Genomic DNA, 18332 nt, shown 5'->3' with positions numbered 1-18332 from the left:
ACAGTTAGCTTCTGATAGGAGGTGTACTGAATTGGAGGTGTACCTGTGGATGTATTTTAAGGCCTACATTCAAACTCAGTGCCTCTTTGCTTGACATCATGAGAAAATCAAAAGAAATCCACAAGTCTGGTTCATCCTTGGGAGCAATTTCCAAACGGCTGAAGGTACCACGTTCATCTGTACAAACAATAGTACACAAGTATAAACACCATGGGACAACGCAGCCATCATAACGCTCAGGAAGGAGACACATTCTGTCTCAACAGCAAAGGACCTTGTGAAGATGCTGGAGGAAACAGGTAGACAAGTATCTATATCCACAGTAAAACGAATCCTATATCAGCATAACCTGAAAGGCTGCAAAGCAAGGAAGAAGCCACTGCTCCAAAACTGCCATAAAAAAGCCAGACTACAGTTTGCAAGTGCACATGGGGACAAAGATCTTACTTTTTGGAGAAATGTCTTCTGGTCTGATGAAACAAAAATGTAACTGTTTGGCCATAATGACCATCGTTATGTTTAGAGGAAAAAGGGTGAGGCTTGCAAGCTGAAGAACACCATCCCAACCGTGACGCATGGGGGTGGTAGGATCATGTTGTGGGGGTACTTTGCTGCAGGAGGGACTGGTGCACTTCAAAAAATAAATGGCATCATGAGGAAGGAAAATTATGGGGATATATTAAAGCAACATCAAGACATCAGCCAGGAAGTTAAAGCTCAGTCGCAAATGGGTCTTCCAAATGGACAATGACACTAAGCATACCTCCAAAGTTGTGGCAAAATGGCTTAAGGACAACAAAGTCAAGGTACTGGAATACTAACAAAGTGTATGTAAACTCCTGACCCACTAGGAATGTGACGAAAGAAATAAAAGCTGAAATAAATAATTCTCTCTAGTATTATTCTGACATTTCACGTTCTTAAAATAAAGTAGTGATCCTATCTGACCTAAGACAGGTAATGTTTTCTACAATTAAATGTCAAAATAAGTTTAAATGCATTTGGCTAAGGTGTATGTAAACTTGTGACTTCAACTGTATACAGTAAGAGCTGTATTGTTTAGAACTGCAACGATAGAAGTTCAAAAATGTTTTAAAAGTGCAAAATATCCTTTTCCCCCCCACATTATTTTTTCATCTTTATTTGTTTATTTTTTTCTGGTTTTATTATGGCTCTTTTAAAATGTGGGCTTGTCATGCGTGCAACAGATCCAATCCATGTTTAATGGAAATTATTTATTGTTAGAACAATAAAATAGTTTTTAAGCATAATTCCTAAGCAAAACTGTGATCTGATGATAAAATAAGGCGAGTAAGTAGCAAGAAATCGGTATCGGACAATAGTTATGTCCAATTTTTTCATACTGAAAAATTTGGACATTTTCTTCAAATCAGATTTTATAAAAGCTCTGACTTTTCTCAGAGTTAAAATTTGCCATTATTAACGTTACCTTAAAAATGTATTATTTTGAGTCTGAGGGCTTAAATAGTACTGGGAAGAATCTCCAAGTTGTCCTCTTGTAATTATCTTAAATGAATAATTAAATCAACTCAAAAATAGTGCCTTGTAAATGAATAGACAGGGTTTTCGTTCAGTTTACACATTCACTATACTCTATGTGTCATTCACTTTCTTACTGATTTGCAATTGGTCATTTTGTGAGCTTGCTTGGTCAGGTCCTGTCGTCCAATCAGAGCACAGACCTCCTCAGACCAATCAGAGCAGGGGTGTTCTCTGCACTGGTAGATGGCATCTCTGATTGGCAGAGCCACACCAAATGGAACTGACTCCAGATCCTTCAATGTAAATCCTGATGCAAGAAACAAGCACATGTGAAAAAGTACGACATGTCAGCCTTGGTTTGATGTTGTAATACAACTAAGCTAATGTAAACGAACATTATTATAAAGTCAACAACACTAAAAGATCTTCATAGTTGCATAAATCCTCTGCTGAACTCAAAAGTTCATTTGTTAATTTAGAAGGACAGCAAACCTGATCTAGTTTAAGGCCTGAAATATACTCGACACAGGTGGCGCATCTAGATACGCAAGCTTGATTTCATGCTTTGTTGCATTCTGAAATGTGCCAAAACGCTTTTCATAATGCAATGACAATATGTTGTCTACATATTTATAACTAGCTCCCTGAAAAATAATTCATCTTGTTTAATGGCACAGGCATTTGAAGATAACGATCAACGCAAAAACGCATGTTAAGTCTGCATAACAGGCCAAGCATTTGCTTCTACATTTGTGTACTTGCATAGAGCATTTTGTCTGGCCTAGCTGGTTGAAAGAACTGTTTCTTGAGTCGCTCTGACCTGCAGAGGTCAACCACACCATTAGCTTCTCAGCCAAACAGCCGGATGAAGGAGCGGCCTTCACGCTGCTCTGCCTGTGGAACACACCCGACAATCAAACACACAAAATCAGCTGACTAGAACTTATGACCCAAGACTTATCTAGGTATACAACAATTAAGCACATGACATTGTATGAAGCACGTGTACCTTCTTAGAAAAGGGTCAGTGATGTTTTTCTTTTGCCCTGTGAAGACAGAACAAAAATCATTTTAAAATAATAAAATTAAAAACAAAAGAAACACGAACTTATCCATAGCTAAGAAAATAGCATGCTGCTTATTTGATTTGATTTGAGTAGTTACGTGAATCCCAAGAAGAAATGTGACATTTTTCACCACAGAAGAAATAATGAATCACGATAAATCAATTATAACTTATATTTGCATAAAAAAAATAAAAAATAAAAAGTGCCTAATTATCATGAAAATAATGTCACAATAGAAGAAATCTAAATGGTTGCAGGAATACGATTGTCTTTATGCAAAATTATGTTTCCCTCTTTTTCTTATTTTGGGGTGAAATATGACCTGGATATTTTCTTTACAGGTTGAACAAGATTCATCCACTAATGAAATTGTGAGCATATAAAACAGTACTACTATTAGGGATGCACAATATATCGGTTATCATATCTGCATTAGTGCAACAAAATGAAAACATTTTTGCTAACGGAAATAAAAACAAAATCAAATATAACTGAAAAACTAAACTAGAATACTATTTGATGACTCCAAAACGAATGACCCCGAATTATTTTAATTTTAGTTTTTGATATACACTTTGGTCATCCTAAAATACTAAAACAATAACAACTAAACTGAAAATAGAAAACAATTTAAAAAAAAAAACTAAAACTAACAATCATAGAGGGAAAACTAATAAAAAACTAAATTGAAAATACAAATTGAAAATGATACAGAAAAAAAAATAATTACAAAATTTAAACTATAATAACCCTGATCTGTATCTGATATGAGGCTGATATTATATGAATGGCTTATTTTTTTCTCCAATTTAAAATAATGTGTCAGGTTTCAAAAGTACTAAAATAAATACATTTTATTTTACTGATATCATAATGTCCATATTACGTTTTTGATGATTCATTTGAAGCATTTAAAATTCTACATTAAAGCTTTAGTGGGAACATATCGATAATCAGCCAAAATATCCCTCTATATCAGTGCATTCCTAGTAATTACAATGAATGTCATTTATCAAGTAAATAAATTACTCTTCTCTTTCTCAATTTGTCAGACTTTAGTTACATTCATCACAGGAAGTCTAGTGTCAGGCCTGAGGATTGTTAAAACCCCCTCATTAGCCTCTAATCACACACACAAACACACACACACACACACACACACACACAAACTGAAGTCTCCCCTCTTAGCGAGCCCACCTGCTGACAGCCTGGAGAGGTACTTCGACATGTTCGTCGAGATTGCGTCCTCATCTCCCACCACGTACAGCGCATAGCTCTGAGACACAGACAGAGAGAGAGAGAGAGACAGAGGACAATGGTTAAAAAATAAAACTCGACTGAGTTATTAGCAGTGGGACAGCACCTGTGTTGTTTGGGTTTGTTGCTGTCGTGTGTGGGGAGAATGAACTTGTTTCAATGTGACGTGATGCAGGAATGCAGTCATTAACCACATGTATGACTGCATGCATCATAACCACAGCACACAGGTAATATGATGCAGCTGGAGTGCACGGCTCATTCAGAGCATGAATTTCAACAGCAGCTGAGAAATTATGCAGGAAGATAGAGGAAAGATGTTTACATTCTCATAAGAAAAAGTGAGTGGTGCTTACCCGTGCAAAACCGTTGTGATGCTAGGGTGTTGTTTTGGGTGGTTGCAAGGGCGTTTCTGTGAGGTTGCTTATTGGTCTAGGTCAAAAGAACCCATCCTCAAGTCTCTATGACACATATGCATTTCCGACTACTTCCAAATGTGTTTTTAGTGATTCAATAACAAAGCTTTTTTTTTTTTTACACCTGTATTTAGCGCTGCTGTCAACTTGCGGTGCATTCACGTTATGTCAGAATTACTAGGGATGGACATTATCAAGTAATTTTGTAGTCGAGCACTCTAACCCACAAAAAAACAAAAACAAAAAAAACACACGAGTAATCAATTACTCGTTTCCTGAAATCTAAGTTAAAAATAGCATGACGCATTTGTGAAATGTATTTTTGTAGTATTCACAAAAGTTACAAAGAACGGTTTCAAAATGAGCTAACTTACACATATTATGCTTTTGGGAAAAACTTAAATGAACAAAATGCTTTAATAAAAATGCAATATATATATATATATATATATATATATATATATATATATATATGCACCACAACATTAAAACCACCTGCATAATATCATGTAGGTCCCCTCGTGCCGCCAAAACAGCTCTGACCCAAAACAGGCATGGACTCCACAAGACCTCTGAAGGTGTCCTGTAGTATCTGGCACCAAGACGTTAGCAGCAGATCCTTTAAGTCCTGTAAGCTGTGAGGTGGGGCCTCCATGGATCATACTTGTTGGTCCAGCACATCCCATAAATGCTCCGTCGGATTGACATCTGGGAAATTTGGAGGCTAATTCAACACCTTGAACTCTTTGTCATGTTCCTCAAGCCATTCCTGAAAAATATTTTGCCATGAAGGGGTGCACGTGGTCTGCAACAATCTTTAGGTAGGTGGTACTTGTCAAAGTAACATCCACATGAATGCCAGGACCCAAGGTTTCCCAGCAGAACATTGCCCAGAGCATCACACTTCCTCCGCTGGTTTGCCTTCTTCCCATAGTGCATCCTACTGCCATCACTTCCCCAGGTAAACGACGCACAAAAACTCGGCCATCCACATGATCTGTGATTCATCAAACCAGGCCTCCTTCCATTGCTCCATGATCCAGTTCTGATGCTCACATGCCCAGTGTAGGCGCTTTCGGCGGTGGACAGGGGTCAGCATGGGCACTCTGACCGGTCTGCGGCTACGCAGCAAGCTGTTCTGACACCTTTCTATCATGGCCAGGATTAAGTTTTTCAGCAATTTGTGCTACAGTAGCTCTTCTATGGGATTGGACCAGACGGGCTAGCCTTCGCTCCCCACGTGCATCAGTGAGCCTTGGGTGCCCATGACCCTGTTGCCGGTTCACCAGTTCACGGGTTGTCGTTCCTTGGACCTCTTTTGGTAGGTACTAGCCACTGCATACCGGGTACACCCAACAAGACCTGCCGTTTTGGAGATGCTCTGACCCAGTCGTCTAGCCATCACAATCTGGCCCTTGTCAAAGTCGCTCAGATCCTTACGCTAGGGCTGCTCATTTATGGCAAAAATCATAATCACGATTATTTTGGTCAATATTGAGATCAGGATTATTTAACACGATTACTCATTGACTTTGGAACATCATGCATTTATTAAACTTCTTTTTTTTTTATTGTCTTTTTAACAGTGGATTTCCTTGAACTTGAAATGTAAACTGCACTGGTAGGGGAGGAGGCTATTGTCATATAATAATTATTTTACGTTCAGTAGTCAAATAAAGGAGAGCCTCCATCGCCATCATTTACAGCAGGGGTGCTCACACTTCTACTTCTCTACTTTTTCATCATGTTATTGCAGCAAGATCTACCATGTACAATAAAGACTATACATTATCACAATACCAAAATTTCAGTAGTCGTTAGTCAAATTTGATGATTGTTTTATTATTATAATGACAAACTTCACTAGACGGCAGCAGGTCTATTAGCTTACATTTATACTTACAAGTCCGACATTTTAATACAAATCTGCTTTTTTCTCCGATGTTTACGTTTACTACAGACATCACTCTCTGTGTTTACATTCACTTTAGACATCACTCTCTGTGTTTACATGAATACCTCACCAAGACGGGCATTTTTGCAGAATTTTGAAATGTATTTGACCGTTCAGGTGCGCATTAGTTACTTTCAAAAGCAGAATAAGAATATGAACTTTCTAAAAAGTGACACAGGCCTTGGCTATCACAAATATAGCCGGTTATTTTTTTATTATTGGCATTTTAATCAGTCTGCTTGTCCGGTTGGGCAAGTAAAATTCTCTTTCACTTGCCCCTTCAAAAATCCACTTGTCCAGGACAAATTTTTTTTCTTCTGCATTATAGCTCCTAAAGTAAATATATGTATATATATATAATATAATATATCCTAAAGCCTAATATATCCCACCCCTTGATAGGTGCCATTGTAATGAGATAATAAATGTTATTCAATTCACCTGTCAGTGGTTTTAATGTTCCACGGTCCAAATCACTGAGATCACATTTTTTCCCCATTCTGATGGTTGATGTGAACATTAACTGAAGGTCCTGACCCGTATCTGCATGATTTTATACACTGCGGCCACATGATTGGCTGATTAGATAATCGCATGGATGATTGTTGGTACCAGGCTAGTTTGAGTATTTCTGTAACTGCTGATCTCCTGGGATTTTCACACACAACAGTCTCTAGAATTTACTCAGAATGATGCCAAAAACAAAAAACACCCAGTGAGCGTCAGTTCTGCAGATGGAAACGCCTTGTTGATAACAGAGGTCAACAGAGAACGGCCTGACTGGATCGAACAGACAAAGTCTACAGTAACACAAATAACTGCTCTGTACAATTGTGGTGAGAAGAATCGCATCTCAGAATGTTATTCTGAGATGCGGGTTGGCGTGGTTTTGGCACGAGGGGGATCTACACAATTTTAGGCAGGTGGTTTTAATGGTGTGGCTGATTGGTGTGTGTGTGTGTGTGTGTGTGTATATATATATATATATATATATATATATATATATATATATATATATATATATATATATATATATATATATATATATATTTTTTTTTTTTTTTTACAGTACCGGAGCATGCATAGAAACCAATATTGATGGCATTAGGGTAATGCACATATCTAAATTCTGTGTCTACAAGGCCAACACATTTTTATAGTTTCATATGTTCTTCTTGAGAAAAATAAGTAATGAAAGTTGTCTTTTTAGAAAAATGCACTCTGCCAGTGCAGATCCAAAGGGAAAGTATAATTAAGCGTTATAATTCAGTCAAATGTGCAAAAGAAAGTCAATTTGCAACATCGCTTCGTGTAAAATCTCAGAGTTGTCATCTCATTGTTATTACTACAGTAATACCATCAGGACGTGAAAGCAGCATTAATATCTTGTGTAAACAGACCCATTTTTCCTGGATTTTTTTGCCTGCGTATTGTCCATGAGGCTAAAAGTGTCATTCTGATCGCTTAAAGTAAAAGTACAGCACTCCTTAACTCACACGAATTGACTTATCATTCACGTCCATCGCCCAAACGATGTGGAAGGAATTACATGACAAAGTTAAACACTTAGGCTTCGAGATTTTTTTTAAAATCCCTAATTCCAAGAATTGGCAGTAATATTAGAGATGCTTGCCTTAGCAAGCACTACTAAATATCAGGGAGAAGGAAAAGAGTTGGAAAAAGAGAAAGACAGGCAGAGACAGACAGAGGGTGTATAAATGTATGAGACATGGAGAGAGAGAGAGAGGGTTAAATGGATGCTCTAATGTTCTGGGCTCTAATCTAAGGGACAGTGGGGTAAACATGCTCCATAATTGCATAACAGGTTTTCAGCACCTTCGTGGAGTTTTGCTGGGCCGGATGGAAGGAAGTACACTAACACAAACACATATATACACATATATAGCACCAGTGACTCCTCCCAACACCCTTACGAGTGATTCAGCCCTGCACTTCCATGGATTAATTAAGGTGGGGCATCTCTCACACACACACACACTCACAGGACGTCGAGTATGCCCAGGGAGGACTCAGTGCTTGTAAAATGTCATTATGATTAGCTTGCAGCACTTTGCCATCTAACTTGCTTGACATTTGCACAGAACATGTGTGTGAGTTAAGGGCATCAGACCCAGCACCTATACTCACTGCTAGCACCCCCTGTTGGGCATTCCTGAACCCTTAGAGGATGATTCAGAAGTCAGAACTGACTGGTCACATACACGCTGCAATGTTTTGGGAGTGACAACCAAAGTTAAATGCAGGAGTGAATCCACTAAATTACTGACCGAAATTCAGTCTGCGCTTTTCTAGCTCTGTACCTTATTACAGGGTTCCTATGATATTTTTCTACGATATTTCCAGTAATTACTGGGAAATTATTATTTTTTTCTAAATAATGTTATACAGATTACCTTTGCAAACAGAAATTTCTAGCTGAGAAAATAGAGTAGAGCTCGAAAACTAGAAAAAATATTTTGCTAGAGTTTCTATGAATTTTTAAGATTTAACTCATTTTCATGACATTTCCAAGACTGGAAATTACAATTGTTGTCTGGTTTTCTACAAACTATGTTGATTTAATGAAAATGCAGTTGCCACTACATGATTTTTTTGGGAGTGAATGCTGTTGTCTTATGTGGTTTAAATTTAGGTTTACACGAAAACGTTGTCAAAACGATCCCCGTACACACGGATCCGCGAAAACGACTAAAAACGCTGTATTATGCATGCCAGGCCAGTAGTTGGCGATGTCACTTTGTAAAGAAACACTACGCGCCTGTGCACATAAGCATTCTTCCACAGAGCGGTGAATACAAACAATGAAGATGGCGAAAGCATCGAGCAATTTTGTCTGACGGACGATGAGGTTGCTTTATTACTACAATTACTTTGCTGGAGAAGCGTCAATAAACTCAAAATCTTGAGCAGCACAAACACAGTCCTGTAGTCCGCCATTGTAGTTTTGAATGTCTCGCGCGTTATTTTGAAGTACTCGCGCGCATGCCTATAGACTGAATACGTGTGCGCATGACGTCACCGTTTTCACAAATTCGCTTCGTTTTTGTACGTTTACACAGAGACGATAATGGCATCGTTTTCAAAAACGAGCACTTTGAAACCCATTTTTTTTTTGAAAAGTTTGCATTTTCAGGCCCCAAAACGCTGTTGTCGTGTAAACAAACAGCCAAAACACATAAAAAGTTTTCCGTTTTTAGTTGAAAACGTTGTCGTGTAAACGGCCCCTCAGTGTACAGAAGGGCTGGGAAATATGGCTACAAAAATTATCTTGATATTTCTTGACATTTTTTAAATCAGAGGAACCATCATTTCAACCAAACAGCCACTGTAGCCAAATATATTTAAGAAGTTTTATTTATAAAGTAAAAATCCAGTTTAAAAAACAAATGAAGGCATGTTTTTCACTCAATGAACACAAGGAAGAATTATATTAAATCATAATATACAATTTCACTCACTTTTTTTTTTAGAACCCAGCTGAATATTATGATACAGAATTAATATTGTGGGACTCAGTCGAGTTTGTTATTATAATATATTACTGAGCTTTTATTATTATTCTGAGGATAAGAATTTTTATACATTAGTACCCTAAAATATTTCTGTCATATTTACTACTTCTTCCTTCACCTTTCTGTAATACTGTCGTATTTTTGGATTTGTATAATAAATTGTAGCGTTTACAAAGGTTTTGAAACTGTGCGAATGTGTGAACTGCTTTCATGCATGTAAACCACGCCACGGCCGCTGAAAACAGTGTATCACGAGCCCTGTGTGTGCACGCAGAACAGCGCGTCACCCATTCACTCTGAAGCACAGATCATGTATTTATTGGCCATTTAATAATGTCTTTTTCACATATCAATAATCAGAAAATTCTGTGGATGATTATCGATATATATATAGCCACATTTTTTCAATGTAAAGTGTAAGCGGCAGGGAAACTTAAAGGGGGTCGCACAACGGACACATCTGGCAGACAACATGGTGTGTTTTAAAATTAGGGTCCGTTTACATGACAATGTTTTCAACTAAAAACAGAAAACTTTTTATGCGTTTTGGCTGTTCGTTTACATGACAACAGCATTTTGGGGCATGAAAATCCAAACTTTTGAAAACGGGTTTCAAAGTGCACGTTTTTGAAAACAATCGTCTCCGTGTAAACATAAAAAAAACGCGAATTTGTGAAAACGATGACGTCATGCGCATGCATATTATGTGTTTAGTCTATAGGCATGCGCGCGAGTATTTCAAAACAACGTGCGAGACATTCCGTTTGAACTACGTTGTCGTCTGTACGCGAAACTTTTCAAAAACACAAAGGAAAAACTTTTCCGTTTTTTGTACATCGTTGTCGTGTAAACGTACCCTTAGAAACAATTATTTTCTATGAAGATACGCACACCGTCGCCACTCGCCGTCTGTCGGTGGCATCCAGCTACGACTCAGGCTGCTCAAAATTCTGCAGCGCAACGGAGAGCAACTCGTTTTGTTTTCCATTAAATTCAACCCAAATCATTAACAAAACGACATAGATTATTTACTCTAGCATCAGTGGATTCATATAGCCTACAACACAGGTGTCAAACTCAAGGCCCTTTCATGTCACCCGCAAGCTACTTACTGAAACGTAATATGGCAGGTGATCAGAACATCTTACTGACCAATCAGTGTTTTCCTTATTAATATTTGAGCCTTTTCCTGTCATTCTAACCTTATTTATTGTATTGCATTTTGCTCACTCCAAAAACGTAATGAAACCCAGTGCTACCCAGACCAAAAGTCAGCATGACTCAGAGCGAGCACAGAGCATTCGTGTTTTCTCACAGACTGAACTCAACCACGCAGCAGAGGCAATTAAAAAGTTCTTGTGAACCAGTGCGAAGCGCGAACCCCGTTTAAATGCAGTACAGGATTGTCTGTTACAAAACCAAACGTCATCGAGCCATTTGAGGGCAAACATAACGCTGATGTGGCCCAGGCTGGAACTGAGTTTGACACACCTGGCCTACACAATGTATTTTCAGTTACAAGTATGTCTTTTTGTGGTGTGACTGCTTGAATGAAACCTATTCGAGGTTTCATACAGAAACCTTTCTTAAAAAACGCCATTTCTAATCATTCAGTTTGCACACGATGCACAGTTACAGAAGTTTCATACACTAATCTGAAAACTCAGCAAAGTCACTTTGTTCATTCTTGAAGTACAAAAACCTTTATAACTTTTGAGTGTATGATGACTAGATTCACAACTTGGACTGCCGACTGCACCGCATCCATGCGTCGTTCAGCATTAAGTACAGTAAATGTTATATCCCAAAGCCATTACACCAGACTACATTAAACAGAAGGCCAACTGACAGTGAACTTGAAAGCACACAAATTAGGCATCTCATTTAAATGTCAGCTAATGGCCATTGAGTCGTTTGAACCAGACCTATCCATTTTGGTCCTTACCAGCACCAGTAGCTTTGTCCTCTCGCAGATGCTGGGCAGGTAGGGAAAAGGAGCCACGTCTTGCCCTCTCAGACAGCGACTGAGCCAGCCGAACACACATGGCGCCTCTTCATTCAGGAACACCGGCCAAGCCATCAACTCCATCTGAGCTGAACACGGACAGTTGACATGTTATATCTCGGAAGTGACAGTGATTTCCTGCAGTGTGAAAAGCTATACTATATATCTAAAACTGTTTTAACTAACATTTATCAAACCAATCATGCTGCTTTGTTAAAGCACACATTAAAGAACTCATTTTCATTTTCATTCACAATATGACCAAGAATGGGTACAAGGAAAGCCCACTTTAATGACCTCGTATAGACTATATGGAATCCTTGTACTTAAAAAAAAATAAAAAAGATACATTTGTTACACCACAAGACAATTTAAGTGAAGCAATAAGGTGATTGAAATGGTGAAAAACTTCAAAGAAATGGTGACCAGTCTCAATAAAAAGTCCATGTAATTTGTCAACATCCACATATTCAACTAATCAAGTCACTTAAAATGGTTGCCATGGCAACAAAACCTGTCAATCAAACCTTAAACATGGCCACCAGCGCATCTGGTGGAGCTCCCCCTAACAAGTCAGCATTGTCTCGTAAATGAATAGAAAAGCCTTTAGCTGCTAATGAGGGGCCCCGACCACATTGATCTGCCTCGTACCTTGATCAATCACGCAGGCCTCCTTGAGCGTTTTGATGAATGAGGGGTAATCGCGCCAGTACAGATCAATGTAATCGTCCAGTCGTAGGTCCCTAATGAAATGAGAGAAAAAAAATATATTTTCGGGTAAAAGAGTCATCAGACGCTCGATATATACACTAATACTTGTGTAAGGCTCGAACCAGATCATGACTCACACAGAACTGATTAATGATGTAGACAGCAAAGATCTGTGTCTGGGGCCGTAGACCTAAAGACAGACCTTTATTAAGTCTCATTACCAATACTAACGAGGGCTGGTCGATATATATAATATTTATGATATATTCAATATTCTGTTGACAATGAAAGTGTTCACATGCACGTTCTTGCACTGGTTATGTTTAATAAGCTGACAATGTGTGTGGTCATGTAAACACTTTAAACACATTTCCTTTCAGTGTAAGGTCATAAGAGTTAAGTAAAAATGATCGACACAAATGATTTTTGCTCATAATCCCAATTTCACTCTACTTGGAAACACTTCGTTCTTACCGGCTTATCCAATGTGCGCAAGTGTTGTGCACATGCCCGTTTGTGTTTTGATGTCAAAAGCAGAGAATAAACCGATGATTTCAAGTAGAGGTCGACCGATAGTGGATTTTGCTGATACCTACGGTTGTGGAAATGGTCGATAACGGTTTAATCGGCCGATAGTTTTTAAAATCTATTTATTTCATGGTTAAAACATGTCTTAGTCTTTCCTTACTGTGATGGGCACAGACATAGAGGCTGCAAGAGTCCAAATGAGTAGAATCCCAGATGCGTGTTTGTTGTGCAACCAAAATCCCAATAATAACCAGAACAAAAATTTAAGATTTGGTGCATAACGTGGACTTTTAATTATAAACAAGCCCGAAATGGACCAGGGACTCTTATTTTGAAATGTCTGTGCTTCCAGCTCACATAAGCTCAGAAGGGAAACAAAATATGCACTCTTACAATCATGTAAAATGTATTAAAATAGAACCACTATAAAGTGAACATTGTCATATGGGGTTTTAAATACGGTACATGCAGTAATTAATCAACAGTAGATTATCGTTCATCAATAGTAGATCATCAATGATCACATATAAATTGTCAATGTGTTTTTTTTAATAACATCTTGCATAAAAAATTGTGAATTAGTCCATAACCAGTGATGGTGACAGAGTCTTGGCTCCGTTTCAATGCTCTATATGTAAATATTCACCAAATTAACCGATATATCGGTTATATATCTAAATTCGACTCTCATTTAAACATGGTTCTCTTGTACTGTCAGACTTCTTAAATACATTTTTGTTAGTAATTAGCATACTGGTGTGCATGTAAACTTATTCAATTTACATTAAAGATGCACCAAGTAATTTCCTCATCATTAAAAAAAAGTTTTACCACTAAAGAAATGACATGTATTTGAGATCACATGGCTAGTTGAATACTTCACTAATCTTAGACTAATTAGAAACCCTTTTAAAACCCTTTATTGATAAATATAGATACAAGTATCAGAAATGAACTTTTAAATTAAGGGGCAGTATTTGCACCCCAATTTTGATTTTCAGGGGCATTTTTTACCTTCATGATAGCATTTATTTTCCTAGCCATTTAAAACAAACGGTTTCACATCCGTTTATGTCAAATCGTCTATTTAATCAATTAATGAATACAATTTCTCAAGTTTGAGAATTTATTACCCCTCACCCTATGAAATAAATCAGCATTAATTCATATTTTATGCATTGATATGTATAACTAGTACTATCATAGAGTATGAAGAACTATATCAGAAGTTACAAATAAAAACAGAAGAATTTATTACAAGGGCATTTTTGCACCCACATTTTCCAGGAGCATTTTTGCCCCAAGCCCCCAAAACTTCTATTAGAGGGATGGTTATTAGAAAACAACGCTTTTTAAGTTAAGCCAGCTCTAGTTCATCAAACTGCAACCAATTACACCCTCGCTGCTTCTTTATTCATGTCCACATGACAGCAAACACTTGACTTTTCATTAAATAATGAAACAGACATTAGTTATGTAGCCATTCGAAATTGGGATGCACCTGCAAAGAACAGCTACAGCGTGAACTGGGTGGTTCAATGAGATCGGTGGCATTATTTGGTCAGTCGGAGAGGTAGGCAAATGGCTAGGTGAAGGTATAGTAACTGGCATAAAGTCTGGTCCACCCTGCAGCCTACTCTGACCAAGAGATGCCCACTTAGACAGAAAAGACTGTCTGACTGACATATAAAGTGACCAACCACAGTTAGCTTTGTTTTAATGTGCCATTTTGGGTCAGGTTTATTTGAAAAGCATACCACCACAATAATAGACAAGAGCAGGAAAAACTCATTCAAATTATACTGTGTGAAGTTGAACTAGGGTTGCAAATTAATCGACAATCATTAGCTTTAATGAGTTAAAATCAATAATCATTAACAAAACAATAATAACCTGTAAGATGCTTATTTTTCTACAATCAAAGCTTTATTTATACAACATTTGATTTTTGACAGACCAACCATTCTAATGCAAACTTGAAAATGTCAACATTGCATAAGAGAAAAATTCCTTATTGTAAAAGGTAACCCGAAAACATGAAACAGATTTTTTTATAATTAAAGGCACCAAAAAATGGCTGCTTGCATGTGAAGCGACTGAGACACGTAAACAACCAGTCACGGTTGGTTTTGTTGTTACGTGCTATCGTGTTACTACAATAATAAACCAGTGTGCAACACAGTGTCATTTAAACGGTCCGCATATCAGAGCCGCGGCAGACGCGTTTGAGTCCGTTTCATTCTCCCTCTCTCTCCTCAACAGTTCCCTGTAACTTTAACTGTCTTGTCTAATGATAAAAAGGCAAATAACAATAAAACTAATATAATATACCGTCTGCAAATATGCACATATCTCGTTAAACAGATGTAATAAACAAACCTCACAAAACTTGAGCAGATCCATCATCCTGTGGAGCGCTCATTTATTTACCTCTAAAGCACGTATTCTATCAGCCTCTCAGCAGTTCACTGTCAATTTTAAGTTTCTTTTCTAATGATAAAAGGCAAATATCAATAAAACTTCTATTATATACCATTTGCAAATATACAGATATCTCGTTTAAACAGATGTAATTCACAAACCTCCCGAAAATCCAGCGCTTTCTTCCCATTAAGCATTCATCTAATTTCTTCCTCTGAAGCGCGTATTCCATCATCCAGAATCAGGATCAAAAGTTCCTCTCATTCACAAATCATGACGGTCACAACAATCATAACAATCCAAGCAGGCGATCCAGGCCATTTAAACTGCCAGGAGATTGCTGCTGCTCGCTGGATCCGCATGAGCACGTGAGTGCAACCAAAGTCTTTCTAGCAAGTCAGTTCACTCTCGGCCCTGTTCGGAACACTCTCGGGAGACTATTTCCAGCTCCAATCTACTTGAATGGGAAAAGACCGAAATCTCTACAACGGTTGGTAAAGATTATGATCAAAGAACACATTTCAAATCACCAGTAAAATCTGAAAACACTGGTCTCATAAATGGTGCTTCTTTACCTCAGATTACGTAAAAAATAAATAAAAAAAATCCCAGCTTTTATAGCTAATGCGCATGTTCGAGTTGATTGACAGGCGATGTCTGTATCTAAAAGGTGATTGGCTCTTTTACCTGTAAAGCAGGACTTCCTATCTACATCCGTTGACCATTGGATGCAGTTGGGTGTTCTAACTCCTCCCATTCATTTTAATAGAAGTGGCCCGTCTCTGCTAATAGTCTCTGGTGCAACTTCAAGGTAAAAGCGCTTCACGGGTGCTATAGGTAAATGTCTTATTCACTATGCACTGTATGTACAATTGGTTTGATTCTGTATTTTTTGAGTAAATGCGATTGATAACGTGGACATGCCATCCATAGTTGCTGGACTACTGTGTGTACTGTTATTTCCTTCTTCCTAATATATTAAAAATTTCTTCATGTGCAAACAAATTACAAAAATTTGATGACTAAACAGAAATCAGAAGAAACTGCTATCTACCATTTAAAATACAATATTATTTTTTTAGATTCTTTTTTACAAATTTAAAGTTTTGTGTGAAATTGAGTAAATATAGTGTTAAATAAGAGTTTATTATTATTTTTTTAGCAATTTTAGGTTTTTGTTATTGACTATATTAAATTGTGGGATATATCGGCATTGTATCGGCCACCCTGCTCTCTGGATATCGGCCATTTTAAAAAAAACATATCGTTCGACCACTACAAATAAATGGGAGAGCCGTAAAGTGACATCAACTTGTGGCAAAATTGTCCATGTCTTCGCTCATAAAACAAGAGAACAACCTCTTGTCTCCTCGGCAGTGTACCGCCATAGACTATGTCTATGGGAGAGCAGCGTTATGCTATTTTAGGCTAAGCTTGTAGACTCACCCCATAGAAGGGCTCAGGTGCATATATTTTTTTCTGTTGCTGACAGGACGTGACAAGCAGGGCATAAGTGGCAGTGCACCCTCAAGTGGCGGATGACTGTATAGACAGTCTTTTCTCTACCTGCTGGCAAGATAACACATTTGTGCTGAAACTGATTAATCAACGACTGGATGAGCTTAATCGATCAAATTATTAACGACAAATAATCGATCATGGATTATTTATTAACATTTAAAATCAGAACTGCGATTCGTAACCCGCGAAATGCGAGTTGCACAGTGGTGGGTAATTTTGCTCATATATCTGCCACTGTAGTGGGCAACCTGCAAGACGTCTTAGAGTAAAACATGGCAAGAAATGCTGTTAGACTCAAAGACACACACTTGAAGAAATACAACTTATATTTTTAAGAACTAACGACAGTGCGGGGGCCTGAGTAGCTCAGCAAGTATATAATACATTTTACATGATTGTAAGAGTGCATATTTTGTTTCTCTTCTGAGCTTATGTGAGCTGGAAGCACAGACATTTCAAAATAAGAGTCCCTGGTCCATTTCGGGCTTGTTTATAATTAAAAGTCCCACGTTATGCACCAAATCTTAAATTTTTGTTCTGGTTATTATTGGGATTTTGGTTGCACAACAAACACGCATCTGGGATTCTACTCATTTGGACTCTTGCAGCCTCTATGTCTGTGCCCATCAGAGTAAGGAAAGACTAAGACATGTTTTAACCATTAAATAAATAGATTTTAAAAACTATCGGCCGAATCCAGGGTGTGCTGAGTGATTCCAGCCAGGTCTCCTAAGCAACCAAATTGGCCCGGTTGCTAGGGAGGGTAGAGCCACTTTGGGTAACCTCCTCATGGTCGCGATTAGTGGTTCTCGCTCTCAGTGGGGCATGTGGTAAGTTGTGCGTGGATCGCAGAGAATAGCATAGAGCCTCCCGTGCTATGAGTCTCCGCAGTGTCATGCACAACGAGCCACGTGATAAGATGGTCAATCCGCGATTGACCGTCTCAGAAGCGGAGGCAACTGAGACTTGTCCTCCGCCACGCGGATTGAGGTGAGTAACCGCACCACCACCAGGACCTACTAAGTAGTGGAAATTGGGCATTCCAAAATTAAAAAAAAAAAAAAAAAAAAAGAACCAACGACAGAAAAGCCGTCGATGCACGTGTCTGATTCGCTGTTTGTTCAGAGGCATGAAGTGTGAGCGTGTCTTGTGAAACACGCGCATGTAAAATGTTCACTCTTTCTTCCCTATTTCAGTCTTCTAAAAACAGTTTGTGAGAACAGTGTCATCTATGAGAATGCTGCAAATGACCTCAAGAGGTGCTCCGAGTTAAGTTCGCTTTTTTCACGGAACAGTTCGAGCATAACATACATTGTAAAACGCAACTCTGCAGGTTCACAAATCATAAAATAATGCAGAAACACCCTTTTATATTATATTTCAATTATCATTACTATTGTTTACATTTATAATTTT

The 18332-nt window shown here is 38.0% G+C and overlaps 1 protein-coding gene across 6 annotated transcripts in view; it reads right to left on the bottom strand.

Annotated features, from left to right (window-relative positions):
• LOC127413520 (anaphase-promoting complex subunit 1-like) overlaps positions 1-18332 on the bottom strand; it is a 110666-nt gene that overhangs the window by 47396 nt on the left and 44938 nt on the right. For all 6 annotated transcript variants that reach the window (XM_051650723.1, XM_051650726.1, XM_051650725.1 and 3 more), the window contains 6 exons: positions 12387-12478; positions 11676-11824; positions 3768-3846; positions 2513-2549; positions 2324-2397; positions 1638-1810 (listed from right to left, as the gene is read on the bottom strand). In XM_051650723.1, coding sequence (XP_051506683.1) covers positions 1638-1810; positions 2324-2397; positions 2513-2549; positions 3768-3846; positions 11676-11824; positions 12387-12478 — 604 coding nt within the window. The remainder of the gene's footprint in view (positions 1-1637; positions 1811-2323; positions 2398-2512; positions 2550-3767; positions 3847-11675; positions 11825-12386; positions 12479-18332) is intronic.

The sequence above is a fragment of the Myxocyprinus asiaticus genome, chromosome 23 (assembly GCF_019703515.2).
Source record: "Myxocyprinus asiaticus isolate MX2 ecotype Aquarium Trade chromosome 23, UBuf_Myxa_2, whole genome shotgun sequence".
Taxonomy (NCBI): domain Eukaryota; kingdom Metazoa; phylum Chordata; class Actinopteri; order Cypriniformes; family Catostomidae; genus Myxocyprinus; species Myxocyprinus asiaticus.
This window is presented reverse-complemented; position numbering and strand designations above follow the sequence as displayed.